Below are 15936 nucleotides of genomic sequence, written 5' to 3'. Positions count from 1 at the left end.
ACATGGAAATTATCATAAAAATATTATATGTAAATTTCTTGACACTGACTCAATTGCCTGGTTACATTGTCTTTCAATAAAATGGTAATTTCGGTGCCAATGGATTAATTAATTGCACAAGGTGCTGATGAGATCACATCTGGAGTACTATAAGCGGTTTTGCTCCTTTTATTTAGAGAATGATGAGATTTCATTGGAGGCAGTTCAGAGGAGGTTCACTAGGAGGATGATCTCTGGTATGGAGGGATTGTCTTATGAGCAAAGATAAACCAGATTGGGACTCTACTCATTGAAATTTGAAAGAATGAGGAGTGATCTCATTGAAGCACATCAGATTCTTAATGGGCTTGACAGGGTAAATGTTGAGAGGATCATTGTAGAACAACTAAAGACTGAGGTGATGACAAATTTCTTCTCTCAGAGGGTCATCAGACTTTGAACCTCCTTGCCATAGAGAGCTGTGAGGGCAGAGTGCTTGTTCATATTTAAAACTGTAATGGTAGATTCTTGATCAGCAAGGGTTACTGGGAGAGGGCAAGAAAGTGGACGTGAGGATTGTTGGAAAACCATAATCCTATTTAATAGTGGAAAAGGCTCAAAGGGCCAAATGGCTCACACCTGTTCCTATCTCTTATGGTCTTAAGAACTTACATTGCTGGCAATGCAGTGTATCTTCACTAAATTAGCCCTTGGGAAGACGGGATTGATTTATGATGAGAGGGAGAGCAAACTGGTTCGATTTTCTCTAGAATTTAGAAGTATGAGAGACAATCTCATTAAAATATACAAGATTTCAAAGAGGTTTGATAGGGTGGATGCTGGAAGATTGATCAGAGAATCTAAAATGCATGGGCACAGTCTCGTTACTCTGTTCCTAATACAATTAGTGGCAATGGTTTGCACATTACTCTTCCATCAGACTTAAGTTTGTACTTTATAACTGGATCTAATCAGAGTGATAATTCAAAGCATTGATTGTTTCTGGTTGAGATGAGGAGAAATTAGTTCACTCAAGGGTCATGAATCTTTGAAATGATCCGTACCAGAAGGTCATGGATGTTCCATTGTCTGATACATTTAGGACTGGAATAGACTGGTTTTAGATCTCTCAAGGAACTAAGGGATATGAGAATTTGGCAGAAACGTGAACCCTTACCCCATAAAATTCAATGCATGTTTTTCATAAAACCTTTAGAACAAGGCAACGCATGAACTTTGGAGTTTTTTTCAAGTAGCTTTTATCATAAAATAATTTTCCAGGTAGTCCTTATTTACTGACAGAAATATGCAGGTAGACATTGACATTAAATGATAGAAATTGATGGACAGATTAGAACAAACTGCAGAAACACAGGGAACCAAGTTTTGATGAGGAGTCATCTAGACTCGCAAGGTTAGCTTGCTGTCTCTCACCGGATGTTGCCTGACCCATTGAGATTCCCAGCAATTTTTGCTTTCAGTGCAGCAACAGTTAGTAAGAGGTTTAGACAACAGCAAGATTGAGTGAATTGAACAGTAATATGAAGCCAAACAATATTACACAACATTAAGCTTCTATAAATGGAATATTGATTGTATTTTTCAATGTATAATATCAGTTACATCACACTGTAAACTTTTGCTATAAAATCTGTGTCTTACAATTGTGTACTCCACAACCACCTGATGAAGGAGCAGCACTCCGAAAGCTAGTATTTCCAATTAAACCTGTTGGACTATAACCTGGTGCTGGGTGATTTTTAACTTTATACATCCCAGTCCAACACTGGCATCTCCAAATCATAACTGTTCCTAATATAATTCATGGCAATGATCTGCATATTAGACTTAAATTTGTATTTTTTGACTGGATCTAATTAGAGTAATAAGTCAAAAGAATATGTAGATCAGTATTTAGCTACAAACTGTTTTGCCATTTGGCTTTGCTTTTTGCTGAAACAATGGTTGGCACAGTAAATTACAATGGCATTACATCGTTTTGTTAATTATTTTTTCGAAAAGCACATTAAACCAAGACAAGGCATCCTAATAGCCTGTAGAGCAGCTACATAATTAGAGGCAGTAGAATTAGGAATGTAAGTACAGAAATAGGTCATTCAGCCTCATGAGCCCGGTCCATCATTCAATCAGTTCGCAGATAAAGTGTATCTTATCTTCATCCACCCACCTCGACTCCATATCCCTTTATACCCTTGGATAGCAAAAATCTATAATTGTACTATCATTTAAGTTTTATTTGTGGGAGATTGCCAAATTTCTACAATGTTTTCTTTAAAAAAATGTTTTGTAACATCTCTCCCAAATGGCTTGATTCTGATTTTACCTCCTTGTCTACGAATCCTGAATCAGGAGGAAAAGTCTGTCTCCATCTACCATACCAACTGCTTTCAAAATCTGAAAACTCTCAATCAAATCAGTCTCAATTATCTCTATTCCAGAAAATACAAGTCTAGTTTATGTATTGTGAAATCTCTCATTAGTATTTAATCTTTAGTGCCTTTGTAATATTCTGAGGAATCTGTGCCCTTCCAAGGCTGATATATCCTGATAAAGGTGCGCAGGACATTTCGTACTACTTCAGATGATGTAAGTAGATTTTGAGTAAGTAGAAAAAGCTAAAAATCACACAACACCAGGTTATAGTCCAACAGGTTTATTTGGAAGCACAAGCTTTCAGAGTGCTGTTCCTTCATCAGGTGGTTGTCCTGATGAAGGAGTAGCGCTCCGAAAGCTAGTGCTTTCAAATAAACCTGTAGGACTATAACCTGGTGTTGTGTGATTTTTAACTTTTTACACCCCAGTCCAACACTGGCATCTCCAAATCATAGAAAAAGCTATTTCCAATTATATTCTAATCTTCCAGTTATAAAGGTTAACATTCCAGCAGCCTTTTGGATTATATTTCATACCTGACTGCTACACTTTATTTATATGAATTCATAACATTAAATCTCATTGGAAATCTACGATACTAGCTTTTCACCACTTAGAAAGCAGTGGATCTACCTCTCTTGGTCCAAAAAGTATCAAATTTAGTATTATGCAAAAATAAAAACGTAAAGTGCTGGATAAACTCAGCAGGTCCAAAAGCATTTGTGGGATGTTTCTTGGAATTTCCGAAGCAGAATCATAGCCGACTTGAAACATTTAACTCTATTCTCTCTCCAGAGATGATGCCAGATCTGCTGGGTTTCTCCAATATTTTCTTGCAGCACTGCTGCCTGTACTTCTGGATTGTAGATACAGCACTGACCCAGGCAATGACTACAGACCAGGCTTCCAGGGTCTGGTGGTGTGGCTTCTTCTGACAGTCTTCCATGGAAAGTATTCCCCTCTTCTAGGCCACCTGGTCTACTAGGATGTCCAGGTGACTGTCAGAGAATTGCAGCGCCATTATCCCTATCTCCACCACCTTTGGAATGACTGTCCTTCGAAGAGCAGGGCATCTTTGAAAAGCCGCACTCACCTGGGTGCATAGTGGCCTTTTAAAAACGGCACACGCGCCAGAGATGCTGGGTCTTTAGGTGGATATGCAGTAAGTGGTGAATTCTTCTGGGAGCAGCAGGGTGATAGAGTGGGGTTACAGTTGGGAAAGGTGGCCACTACATAGTTGGGGTAGGTAATTAATGAAATATTAATATTAATAATTAATAATTGGTAAGACACAGTGACAGATCATGCTAGACCTCATGTACAGAAATCCCCATGAAACTCGTCAAAATTGACATGCAGGCAGAAATAATGGAAGATTTAGATCCATGAGTTTTTCCTTGCCATTCCACTGCATGCACAGAATCTGCAAACATACATGAAGTGTTGTGGCAGGAATAACTGCATCTATTTATTTTAATCAAACTGTTCAGATATCTTATGGCTAGCCTCAACAGCATGTGGGACTTTAGCCAGAACCACCAGACAGAGATAGGGACGTTGTCACTGTGTCATAAGACCTTTGAGTTTTTAACTTCCACAAATTGCTCGTGATTTGAATCCACGTTCATTGGTATTTAGGTGAACCTCACAATTACAAGCCCAGTGACATTACCACAACACTAGATCTCCCCTCTTAAATAAGAAAGGGATGATAACCTTATTGGGATTGTATTATAGACCCCCCCCCCCCCCCCCCCCAATAGTCAGAGGGAAATTGAGAAACAAACTTGTTAGGAGATCTCAGCTATCTGTAAGAATAATAGGGTGGTTATGGTAGGGGATTTTAACTTTCCAAACATAGACTAGTTTTGCCATAGTGTTAAGGGTTTAAATGGAGAGGAATTTGTTAAGTGTGTATAAGAAAATTTTCTGATTCAGTATGTGGATGTACCTACTAGAGAAGGTGCAAAACTTGACCTACATTTGGGAAATAAGGCAGGGCAGGTGACTGAGGTGTCAGCAGGGGAGCACTTTGGGGTCAGCGACCATAATTCTATTCATTTTAAAATAGTGATGGAAAAGGATAGACCAGATCTAAAAGTTCTAATTTGAAGAAAAGCCAATTTTGACAGTATTAGGCAAGAACTTTCAAAAGCTGATTGGGGCAGATGTTTGTAGGTAAAGTGACAGCTGGAAAATGGGAAGCCTTCAGAAATTAGATAATGTGAATCCAGGGAAAGTATATTTCTGTTAGGGTGGAAGGAAAGGCTGGTAGGTATAGGGAATGCTGGATGACTAAAGAAATTGAGGGTTTGGTTAAGAAAAAGAAGGAAGCATATCTAAGGTATAGACAGGATAGATTGAGTGAATCCTTAGAAGAGTATAAAGGCATTAGGAGTATACTTAAGAGGGAAATCAGGAGGGCAAAAGGGGGATATGAAGTAACTTTGGCAAATAGAATTAAGGAGAATATAAAGGATTTTTACAAATATATTAAGGACAAAAGGGTAACCAGGGAGAGAATAGGGCTCCTCAAAGATCAGTTGGTGGCCTTTGTGTGGCGCCGCAAAAAATGGGGGAGATACTAAATGAATATTTTGCATCAGTATTTACTGTGGAAAAGGATATAGAAGATAAAGATTGTAGGGAAATAGATGGTGACATCTTGCAAAATGTCCATATTACAGAGGAGGAAGTGCTGGATGTCTTGAAACACATAAAGGTGGATAAATCCCCAGGACCTGATCAAGTATACCCTAGAATTCTGTGGGTTGCAAGAGAAGTGATTGCTGGGCCTCTTGCTGAGATAGTTGTACCATCGATAGTCACAGGTGAGGTGCCGGAAGACTGGAGGTTGGCTAACGTGGTGCCACTGTTTAAGAAGGGTGGTAAAAACAAGACAGGGAACTATCAACCAGTGAGCCTGATGTAGGTGGTGGGCAAGCTGTTGGAGGGAATCCTGAGGGACAGGATGTACATGTATTCGGAAAGGCAAGGACTGATTAGAGATAGTCAACATGGCTTTATACGTGGGAAATCATGTCTCACAAACTTGATTGAGTTTTTTGAAGAAGTAACAAAGGATTCATGAGGGCAGAGTGGTAGATGTGATATGTGTGGACTTCAAATAAGGCATTTGACAAGGTTCCCTGTGGGAGATTGGTAAGCAAGGTTAGATCTATGGAGAACTAGCCATTTAGATACAGAACTGGCTCAAAGGTAGAAGACAGAAGGTGGTGGTGGAGGATTGTTTTTCAGATTGGAGGTCTGTGACCAGTGGAGTGCTACAAAAATCAGTGCTCAGTCCTCTAATTTTTGTCATTTGCATAAATGATTTGGATGTGAGTATATGAGGTACAGTCAGTACGTTTGCAGATGACACCATAATTGGAGGTGTAGTGGACAGTGAAGAAGGTTACCTTAGATTACAACAGGATCTTGACCAGATGGGCCAATGGGCTGAGAAGTGGCAGGTGGAGTTTAATTCAGATAAATACAAGGTGCTGCATTTTGGGAAAGCAAATCTTAGCAGGACTTATACATTTAATGATAAGATCTGAGGGAGTGTTGCTCAACAAAGAGACCTTTGAGTGCAGGTTCATAGCTGCTTGAAAGTGGAGTCACAGGTAGATAGGATAGTGAAGAAGGCATTTGGTATGCTTTCTTTTATTCGTTAGAGTATTGAGTACAGGAGTTGGGAGGTCATGTTGTGGCTGTACAAGACATTGGTTAGGCCACTGTTGGAATATAGCATGCAATTCTGGTCTCTTTCCTATTGGAAAGATGTTGTGAAATGGTTCAGAAAAGATTTACAAGGATGTTGCCAGGGTTGGAAGATTTGAGTGATAGGGAGAGGCTGAACAGGTTGGGGCTGCTTTCCCTGGAGCGTTGGAGGCTGAGGGGTGACCTTATAGAGGTCTACAAAATTATGAGGGGCATGAATAGGATAAAATAGACAAAGTCTTTTCCCTGGGGTCAGGGAGTCGAAAATGTGGAGTTTGCACGTTCTCCCCGTATCTGCGTGGGTTTCCTCTGGGTGCTCCGGTTTCCTCCCACACTCCAAAGATGTGCGGGTCAGGTGAATTGGCCATGCTAAATTGCCCGTAGTGTTAGGTAAGGGGTAAATGTAGGGGTATGGGTGGGTTGCGCTTCGGCGGGTCAGTGTGGACTTGTTGGGCCGAAGGGCCTGTTTCCACACTGTAAGTAATCTAATCTAATCTAAACTAGAGGGCATAGGTTTAAAGTGAGATGGGAAAGATATAAAAGAGACCTAAGGGGCTACTTTTTCAGACAGGGGGTGGTATGTGTATGGAATGAGCTGGCAGAGGAAGTGGTGGAGGCTGGTACAATTGCAACATTTAAGAGGCATTTGGCTGGGTATATAAATTGGAAGGGTTTGGAGGGATATGGGCTGGGTGCTGACAGGTGGGACTAGATTGGGTTGGAATATCTGGTCGGCATGGACGTGTTAGACTGAAGGGTCTGTTTCCATGCTGTACATCTCTATAACTCTATGACTCTATGCAGTTTACCCAGTACTCTTCTTTCCACTAACAAACCAATCTCCCAGCTAGGATGATACTTTCCTTTCAATTTCATGAATTTTAATTCGACTTCAATTACTTACCCCTTTATTAAACGTTGCAAAGAACTTGATATAAGGGTGGAAGTGCTCTGCTGCATCTTCAAAAGCTTTGTAATCTGCATTAGAAAGAGAAGACAAAATAGAAACAAGGGTAGAAATGTAAAATAGAATACTCAGTGCATTTTAAAGAAGTGACTTTATCAGAACATCATGTAGCATCTTCAAATTTCCATATTTGTGTTCCGAATCCCACAAGAGCAAAGGTGTAGAATAACAAAATTTGTAAGATCCTGAACAGTTATGACTGAGACAGATGTGGAAAGGATGTTTCCCTTTGTGGGTCAGTCCAGAACTAGGGGAGATGGTTTTAAAATTAGGGGTTGCTGTTTTGGATAGAGAGGAATGGAAATCTTTTCTTTCAGATGTTTGTGTGAGTTTTGAACTCTCTGCATAAGATAATTTTTAAGACAGATGCAAAGATAATTATTCAGTGAGAGAATCAGAGGTTATCGGGGAAATGAGAATGTGGAATTTCAGCACATGAACAGATCAACCATGATATTATTGAAGATATGGTGGAGCTGGCTTACATGGGGCAAATCACCAAATTCATATGCATGCATGGTGCATAAAATGGATCAGTATTTTAGCCAATTAAAAGTTAATTTTGATGTCACTAAAAATGTTATGAAATGTTATTTTTCCATTGGCATCACTAGAGTATCATATAAACCATCACTGTTAAAATTCCTCCCTTAGTCAGTGTGGGCTTGCCCATACAATCCAGACTTAATAGATGAAATGTGTGCAATAAAAAGATGTGCTATCGTATAACCTGCAGCTGCTTGACATGTCACCAGTGAATATTTCTTTCATTTCAAGTATCTACACATTTGGATTTGGTTTCTGACTATTTCAAACTCAGACAGCCAGTCACACCAGAATCCAACATTTGTTGCCCATCTCTAATTGCCCTTGAGAAGTTAATGGTTATCTGCTTGTTTGAAAATTTGCAGTCCATGAAGTATCAATAATCATGTGGTACTGTTAAAAGGGAGTTATTGGATTTTTGACTCATCAACATTGAAGTACAGACAATACAGTTTGAAGTCAGGATGGTTTATGGCTTGGAGGAGAACTTGCAGATTGTGATATTTGTATTCCTCAGCTGCCCTTGTCATTTCAGGCAGTTAAACATGCAGGATTGGAAGGTGCTATCAAATCAGGTTTGGGAGTTGCAGTTGGGCATCTTGTAAATGGTACAAGCAATGACCACAGTGTATCAGTAATGGACTTAATAAATGCATAAAGTGGCGGATTTCAGGCTGCCTTGTCCTGAATGGTATCATATTTTCAAGTATTGTTGCAGCCATTCTCATCCAGACAAATGGAGAGCATGCACCATGCTCCGCACTGTGCATTTTAGGCGGTGGATATCATCAAGAGTCAGGAGGTTAAGTTACAAGCTGCTGACCTGCTCTTGTAGCCATATAATTATAATGCTTGTCAATGGAAACCCTAAGGATGTCAATAGCAGGAATTCAGCGATGGTAATGCCATTGAACTTCAAAGGGAGGTAATTAGATTCCCTCTGGTTATAGGCAGTCTTTGTCTGGAATTTGGGTGGCATGAATGTTATTTGCTACTTAGCAGCCCAGTCTGAATGTGGTCCAGATGTTGCTGCATGTGAGTACTGCTCAGTTCTGAGGTATCATGAACGATACTGAACACTTTCGATTAGCAGCAAAATCCCCACTCCTGGCCTCATGATGGAGGGAAGGTCACTGATGAGGCAACTAAAGATGCTTGAATCTGGGACCACCCTGAGAAACCCCTGCAGTAATATCCTAGTGCTACCAACAACCACACCAATTTCCTTTATGCTAGGTATACTTTCAACCAGTGGAGAGTTGTTTTTCCCATGTCTCACTGACGTTAACTTTTCTTAATTTCTTTGACATCAGTCTTGGTCAAAAGGCACTTTGGACAGTCACTCTCATCTCATGTATTGAATTTGACTCCTTTGCCCATATTTAGACCAAGTCTTGACTTAATGCCTAAACCAAAGAAATATGCAGGTATAAATTATTGGTGTAACAAATTGATTAATTCTTGATTAAATGTTGCACTGAATGCAGTATTTAAGATATCTGAGCTTTCTGCAGAACAGAAAATAATGATCAGGTTAATTATTCTAATTTTTATATTTGACAATTGTTTCCAACCACAAATTCTCTTATTAAATTGTCACTATAAACCACTCCAAGTTTAAAGATATTTTAATGCTACAATTTAACAGGCAGAGTAAGTTTATGCAGCAAATGTGAGGCCATTTTGAGTTTTCTTCTGTTTAGATACATTCAGGATACCTTATCAATGCTACAACATAGGCACGCTTCAATTTTTAAAAATCTATTTTTTTAACACATCAATAATTCTGTTGTTTAAAAACATAGAAATAGGTAAACTGAGTATTTATAGGCCAGCCGGTCTAAGCTCGTTGTGGGCAAATCACTGGAAAAAAAATCAACATGTTTTAATTGATATTTAGAAAGTCATAGATGATTCAAGAACAGTCGGAATGATGCATTGTGGCAAGATCATAGAGTCATAGAGAGGTACAGCATGGAAACAGACCTTCGGTCCAATCTGTCCATACCGACCACATATCCCAACCCAATCTAGTCCCACCTGCCAGCCCCTGGCCATATCCCTCCAAACCCTTCCTATTCATTTATCCATCCAAATGCCTCTTAAATGTTTCAATTGTACCAGCCTCCACCACATCCTCTGGCAGCTCATTCCATACACGTAATACCCTCTGCATGAAAAAGTTGCCCCTTAGGTCTCTTTTAAATCTTTCCCCTCCCACCCTAAACCTATGCCCTCTAGTTCTGGACTCCCCGGCCCCAGGGAAAGACTTTGTCTATTTATCCTATCCATGTCCCTCATAATTTCGTAAACCTCTATAAGGTCACCCCTCAGTATCCGACACTCCAGGGAAATCAGCCCCAGCCTGTTCAGCCTCTCCCTATAGCTCAAATCCTCCAACCCTGGTGACATTCTTGTAAATCTTTTCTGAACCCATTCAAGTTTCACAACACCCTTCTGATAGGAAGGAGACCAGAATTGCACGCAATAATCCAACAGTGGGCTAACCAATGTCCTGTATAGCCGCAACATGACCTCCCAACTCTTGTACTCAATACTGTAACCAATAAAGGAAAGCATACCCAAACGCCTTCTTCACTATCCTATCTACCTGCGACTCCACTTTCAAGGAGCTATGAACCTGCACTCAAAGGTCTCTTTGTTGAGCAACTCTCCCTCAGACCTTATCATTCAATGTATAAGTCCTGCCAAAATTTGATTTCCCAAAATGCAGCACCTCACATTTATCTGAATTAAATTCCATCTGCCACTTCTCAGCCCATTGGCCCATCTGGTCCAGATCCTGTTGTAATCTGAGATAACCCTCTTCACTGTCCACTACACCTCCAATTTTGGTGTCATCTGCAAAACTTACTAACTGTACCTCTTTTGCTCGCATCCAAATCATTTATGTAAATGACAAAATTAGAGTACCCAGCACCGATCCTTGTGGCACTCCACTGGTCACAGGCCTCCACCCTGTAAAACAACCCTCCACCACAACCCTCTGTCTTCTACCATTGTGTCAGTTCTGTATCCAAATGGCTAGTTCTCCCTGTATTCCATGAGATTTAACCTTGCTAATCAGTCTCCCACGGGAAACCTTGTCGAACGCCTTACTGACGTCCATATAGATCACATCTACTGCTCTGCCCTCATCAATCTTCTTTGTTACTTCTTCAAAAAACTCAATCAAGTTTGCAAGACATGATTTCCCAGGTACAAAGCCATGTTGACTATCTCTAATCAGTCCTTGCCTTTCCAAATACATATACATCCTGTCCCTTAGGATTCCCTCCAACAACTTGGCCACCACCGAGGTCAGGCTCACCGGTCTATAGTTCCCTGGCTTGTCTTTACCACCCTTCTTAAACAATGGCACCACGTTAGCCAACCTCCAGTCTTCTGGTACCTCACCTGTGACTATCGATGGTACAACTATCTCAGCAAGAGGCCCAGCAATCACTTTTCTAGTGTTCCACAGAATACTAGGGTACACTTGATCAGGTCCTGGGGATTTATCCACCTTTATGTGTTTCAAGACATCCAGCACTTCCTCCTCTGTAATATGGACATTTTGCAAGATGTCACCATTGATTTCCCTACACTTTATGTCTTCCATATCCTTTTCCACAGTAAATACTGATGCAAAATATTCATTTAGTATCTCCCCCATTTTCTGTGGCTCCACACAAAGGCCACCTTGCTGATCTTTGAGGGGCCCTATTCTCTCCCTGGTTACCCTTTTGTCCTTAATATATTTGTAAAAACCCTTTGGATTCTCCTTAATTCTATTTGCCAACGCTATCTCATGTCCCCCTTTTGCCCTCCTGATTTCCCCCTTTAGTATAATCCTACTTCCTTTATACTCTTCTAAGGATTCACTCAATCTATCCTGTCTATACCTTAGATATGCTTCCTTCTTTTTCTTAACCAAACCCTCAATTTCTTCAGTCATCCAGCGTTCCCTATACCTACCCGCCTTCCCTTTCACCTTGACAGGAATATACTTTCCCTGGATTCTTGTTATCTCTTTTCTGAAGGCTTCCCATTTTCCAGCTGTCCCTTTACCTGCGAACATCTGCCTCCCATCAGCTTTCGAAAGTTCTTGCCTAATACCGTCAAAATTGGCATTTCTCCAATTTAGAACTTCAACTTTTAGATCTGGTCTATCCTTTTCCATCACTATTTTAAAACGAATAGAATTATGGTCGCTGGTCCCAAAGTTCTCCCCCACTGACACCTCAGTCACCTGCCCTGCCTTATTTCCAAAGAGTAGGTCAAGTTTTGCACCTTCTCTAGTAGGTACATCCACATACTAAATCAGAAAATTGTCTTGTATGCACTTAAGAAATTCCTCTCCATCTAAACCTTTAACACTATGGCAGTCCCAGTCGATGCTTGCAAAGTTAAAATCCCCTACCATAACCACCCTATTATTCTTACAGATAGCTGAGGTCTCCTTACAAGTTTGTTTCTCAATTTCCCTCTGACTATTGGGGGGGTCTATAATACAATCCCAATAAGGTGATCATTCCTTTCTTATTTCTCAGTTCCACCCAAATAACTTCTCTGGATGTATTTCCGGGAATATCCTCCCTCAGCACAGTTGTAATGCTATCCCTTATCAAAAATGCTATTCCCCCTCCTCTCTTGCCTCTCTTTCTATCCTTCTTGTAGCATTTGAATCCTGGAACATTAAGCTGCCGGTCCTGCCCATCCCTGAGCCATGTTTCCATAATTGCTATGACATCCCAGTCGCATGTTACTAACCATGCCCTGAGTTCATCTGCCTTCCCTGTTAGGCCCCTTGCATTGAAATAAATGCAGTTTAATTTATTAGTCCTAACTTGTCCCTGCCTGCCCTGACTGTTTGACTCACTTCTGTTCTCAACTGTACCAGTCTCAGATTGATCGCTTTCCGCACTATCTCCCTGGGTCTCACCTCCCCCACCTTACTAGTTTAAATCCTCCCAAGCAGTTCTAGCAAATTTCCCTGCCAGTATATTAGTCCCCTTCCAATTTAGATGCAATCCGTCCTTCTTGTACAGGTCACTTCTACCCCAAAACAGATTCCAATGATTCAAAAATGTGAATCCTTCTCCCATACACCAGCTCCTCAGCCATGCATTCATCTGCTCTATCCTTCAATTCCTGCCCTCACTAGCTCATAGCACTGGGAGTAATCCAGATATTACTACCCTTGAGGACCTCCTTTTTAAAATTCTGCCTAACTCTCTGTAATCTCCCTTCAGAATCTCAATCTTTTCGCTTCTTATATCGTTGGTTCCAATGTGGACAATGCCCTCTTGCTGGCCCCTCTCCCCCGTGAGAACATTCTGCACCCTCTCTGAGACATCCTTGATCCTGGCACCAGGGAAACAACACATCATTCTGCTTTTTCTCTGCTGGCCACAGAAACAGCTGTCTGTACCTCTGACTACAGATTTCCTAACACAATTGATTTCTTGGAAGCCGACGTACCCCTCGTTGCATTAGAGCCAGTCTCAATACCAGAAACTTGGCTGCTCGTGCTATGTCCCCCTGAGAATCCATCACCCCCTACATTTTCCAAAACAGCATATCTGTTTGAAGAGGTGATATCAGGCTAATGCGATTGAAATTTTGGAAAAGGTAACAAGCAGGTGATAGTGTACATAATGTGATCTTAAAAGGCGTTTTTATCAAGAAGTCACATGCAGACCACTCAGAAGAATAAAAGCCCATGTGATCTTCGAAAAAGTACCAAATTGGATCTGAAATGTGCCCAGAGCAAAAAGAAAATAACCGATGTGTCTTTTCAAGATTAGCAGGTTATTTCCTGTGGTGGTCCATGGTGCTCAGTACTATGTCCTTGCTTTTTGTTTGGTATCTATTATTTGGATGTTAAATCAAGAAGTTCTCAAAGGATTAAAAAATTGGACAAGTGGTTTATAATAAAGAAGAAAATGATAGATTGCAGGAAGTATTGATGGACTGATCAGGTAGGTTAATAAATGTCAAAGTGAATTCAATCCAGAGAAGTGCCAAGTACTGTATTATGGAAGGGCAAGCAAGACAACAAAATACACAATACATGGGAAGACACTGAGAAGTGCAGATGAACAGCGAGACCTTGAGTGGAAGCCTACATAGGCAGAAGGCAGTAGTCAAGGTTATAAAGAAGCATAGGGTATACTTTCCTTTATCAGATATGGTTATGGTGAGATGGTCAAAAACAATAGTTACGCTAAAACTATGATACTTCATAAAATACTTGTCATAGTAGGATCCCAGAAAGGGTGTATTTGCATCAGGGAGAGCAAGAAGAGATTTGTGATCCAAAAATGTTAACCAAGAGAAACGTTTCGGTAGGTATGGGTTGTCTTCTTTGGAACAGAGGATGCTGATGAAAAACTTAATTGAGATGCTTAAAATATTGAGGAGTTCATTTGAAGTGAATTCATGTTTCTGTTAAGAGAAAGCCGTAGGTTTAAAGTAATTAATTGGAGAATTTGACAGGAATTGAGCAGGAGATTTTCACCCAGAGTGTGGTGACCTGGACCACATTTAAAAAATGTGTCAACATGTAGTTGAAATGTTTTAACTCACAAACTTATGGGCTGAGAAGTGGAATGTGGGATTAGGTTGCATGGCTTGATTTTCTGTCAAAATGGGTAATATATCCTGCTTTTGTGCTGTATGCTTCTCACATTCTTTCTACTGTTTTATATTATCATTTAAAGGTTTCCTGTGTTTATAAAATCTTTCACACTTCGAGTTAAGTTTCCAAGCTGATGTCTTTCCATCTAAACCATTACACAACAGTTACCTTTGGCACTAATCAAAGAATCTGCTACAGTTCCTTTGCTGTTTATTTGTCTCAATGTGCAGTATCTTTATATTTATTTCTATGGTCAGGCATGCATGGCATCTTAAAAGTGACAGCGTGTGAATCTTGTGCAGTCCCCTTAATGTTTAAATCACACCTGCACAGTTTAAAGGGAACACTGGAGGTGACTCACGTTCAGAAACTTCACTTTTAAAGTATCCAATCAATTTGATCACTTCATCAGTTCTTTCAAAAGAGCGAACCTCTGCTCGAGATTCAATTATTTCCACTGGATCTTCCATCACCTGTTAATGAAAGGGAAGTTCCAACATCAGTCTCATTCTTAAACACTGTTATATTTTCAGTGTAAAAAAGATGTCCTTCAATACTTTTTTCTGAACTAAATTTAGCAGTGTTGGATATCGCACATTATAATACTGGCTTCTTTAACTTTAATGCAGCAACAGGTTGTCTTCTGAGGAACAGTTATTGTCATTTTGTACCTTCATAGCCTTCCCTTTGGTAGATGTTGTGAAGTAATGTAAGGACTTTCAGTCTAACTATCAAGTGAACAGTCTGCAACATGAATGATACCTCCATGTCTGTAGCCATCAGTCAACAGGATAATTAGTCCTGAAGAAAAGGCATCATCACAGGTGGAGGGAGGTCATCTGTTGGACTGCACATACAACTAGTTAGTCCTGGCTGCCTCAAGGCATACCAACCTCGCTATAGAGGCTTCAAATGTGCCTGGAGACCCATACTTCTACAATAACATAATTAAGGCTTCAGTTTATCTATGTAACTGTTATTGTAAAGAGTAGTCTTGACCATTTTCATGTGCAATAATATCATGTTTCACATCTTTGAGTCATTTTAAATCTTCAGTGTGCTTTGAAACCCTACATGTGTCAAGCTTATACTGAAGGTGTTCACTTCACAGAATTAACTACTTTTTCCAGAGGAGAAAGTGAGGACTGCAGATGCTGGAGATCAGGGCTGAAAATGTGTTGCTGGAAAAGCGCAGCAGGTCAGGCAGCATCCAAGGAGCAGGAGAATCAATGTTTCGGGCATGAGCCCTTCTTCAGGAATGAGGAAAGTGTGCCAAGCAGGCTAAGATAAAAGGTAGGGAGGAGGGACTTGGGGGAGGGGTGTTGGAAATGCGATAGGTGGAAGGAGGTTAAGGTGAGGGTGATAAGGTGAGGGTGATAGGCTGGAGTGGGGGTGGGGGGCAGAGAGGTCAGGAAGAAGATTGCAGGTTAGGAAGGTGGTGCTGAGTTTGAGGGTTGGGACTGAGACAAGGTGGGGGGAAGGGGAAATTAGGAAACTGGAGAAATCTGAGTTCATCCCTTGTGGTTGGAGGGTTCCTAGGTGGAAGATGAGGTGCTCTTCCTCCAGCCGTCGTGTTGCTATGGTCTGGCTATGGAGGAGTCCAAGGACCTGCATGTCCTTGTGGAGTGGGAGGGGGAGTTGAAGTGTTGAGCCACAGGGTGGTTGGGTTAGTTGGTGCGGGTGT

The 15936-nt window shown here is 40.7% G+C and overlaps 1 protein-coding gene across 1 annotated transcript in view; it reads right to left on the bottom strand.

Annotated features, from left to right (window-relative positions):
• Window positions 1-15936, bottom strand: part of LOC132820773 (calsequestrin-2-like) — a 51896-nt gene that overhangs the window by 16419 nt on the left and 19541 nt on the right. The window contains exons 6-7 of the mRNA XM_060833065.1: window positions 14614-14725; window positions 7001-7074 (exon numbers count right to left, since the gene is read on the bottom strand). Of these exons, the coding sequence (XP_060689048.1) occupies window positions 7001-7074; window positions 14614-14725 (186 nt within the window). The remainder of the gene's footprint in view (window positions 1-7000; window positions 7075-14613; window positions 14726-15936) is intronic.

This window comes from Hemiscyllium ocellatum, chromosome 12, assembly GCF_020745735.1.
Source record: "Hemiscyllium ocellatum isolate sHemOce1 chromosome 12, sHemOce1.pat.X.cur, whole genome shotgun sequence".
Lineage (NCBI taxonomy): Eukaryota > Metazoa > Chordata > Chondrichthyes > Orectolobiformes > Hemiscylliidae > Hemiscyllium > Hemiscyllium ocellatum.
This window is presented reverse-complemented; position numbering and strand designations above follow the sequence as displayed.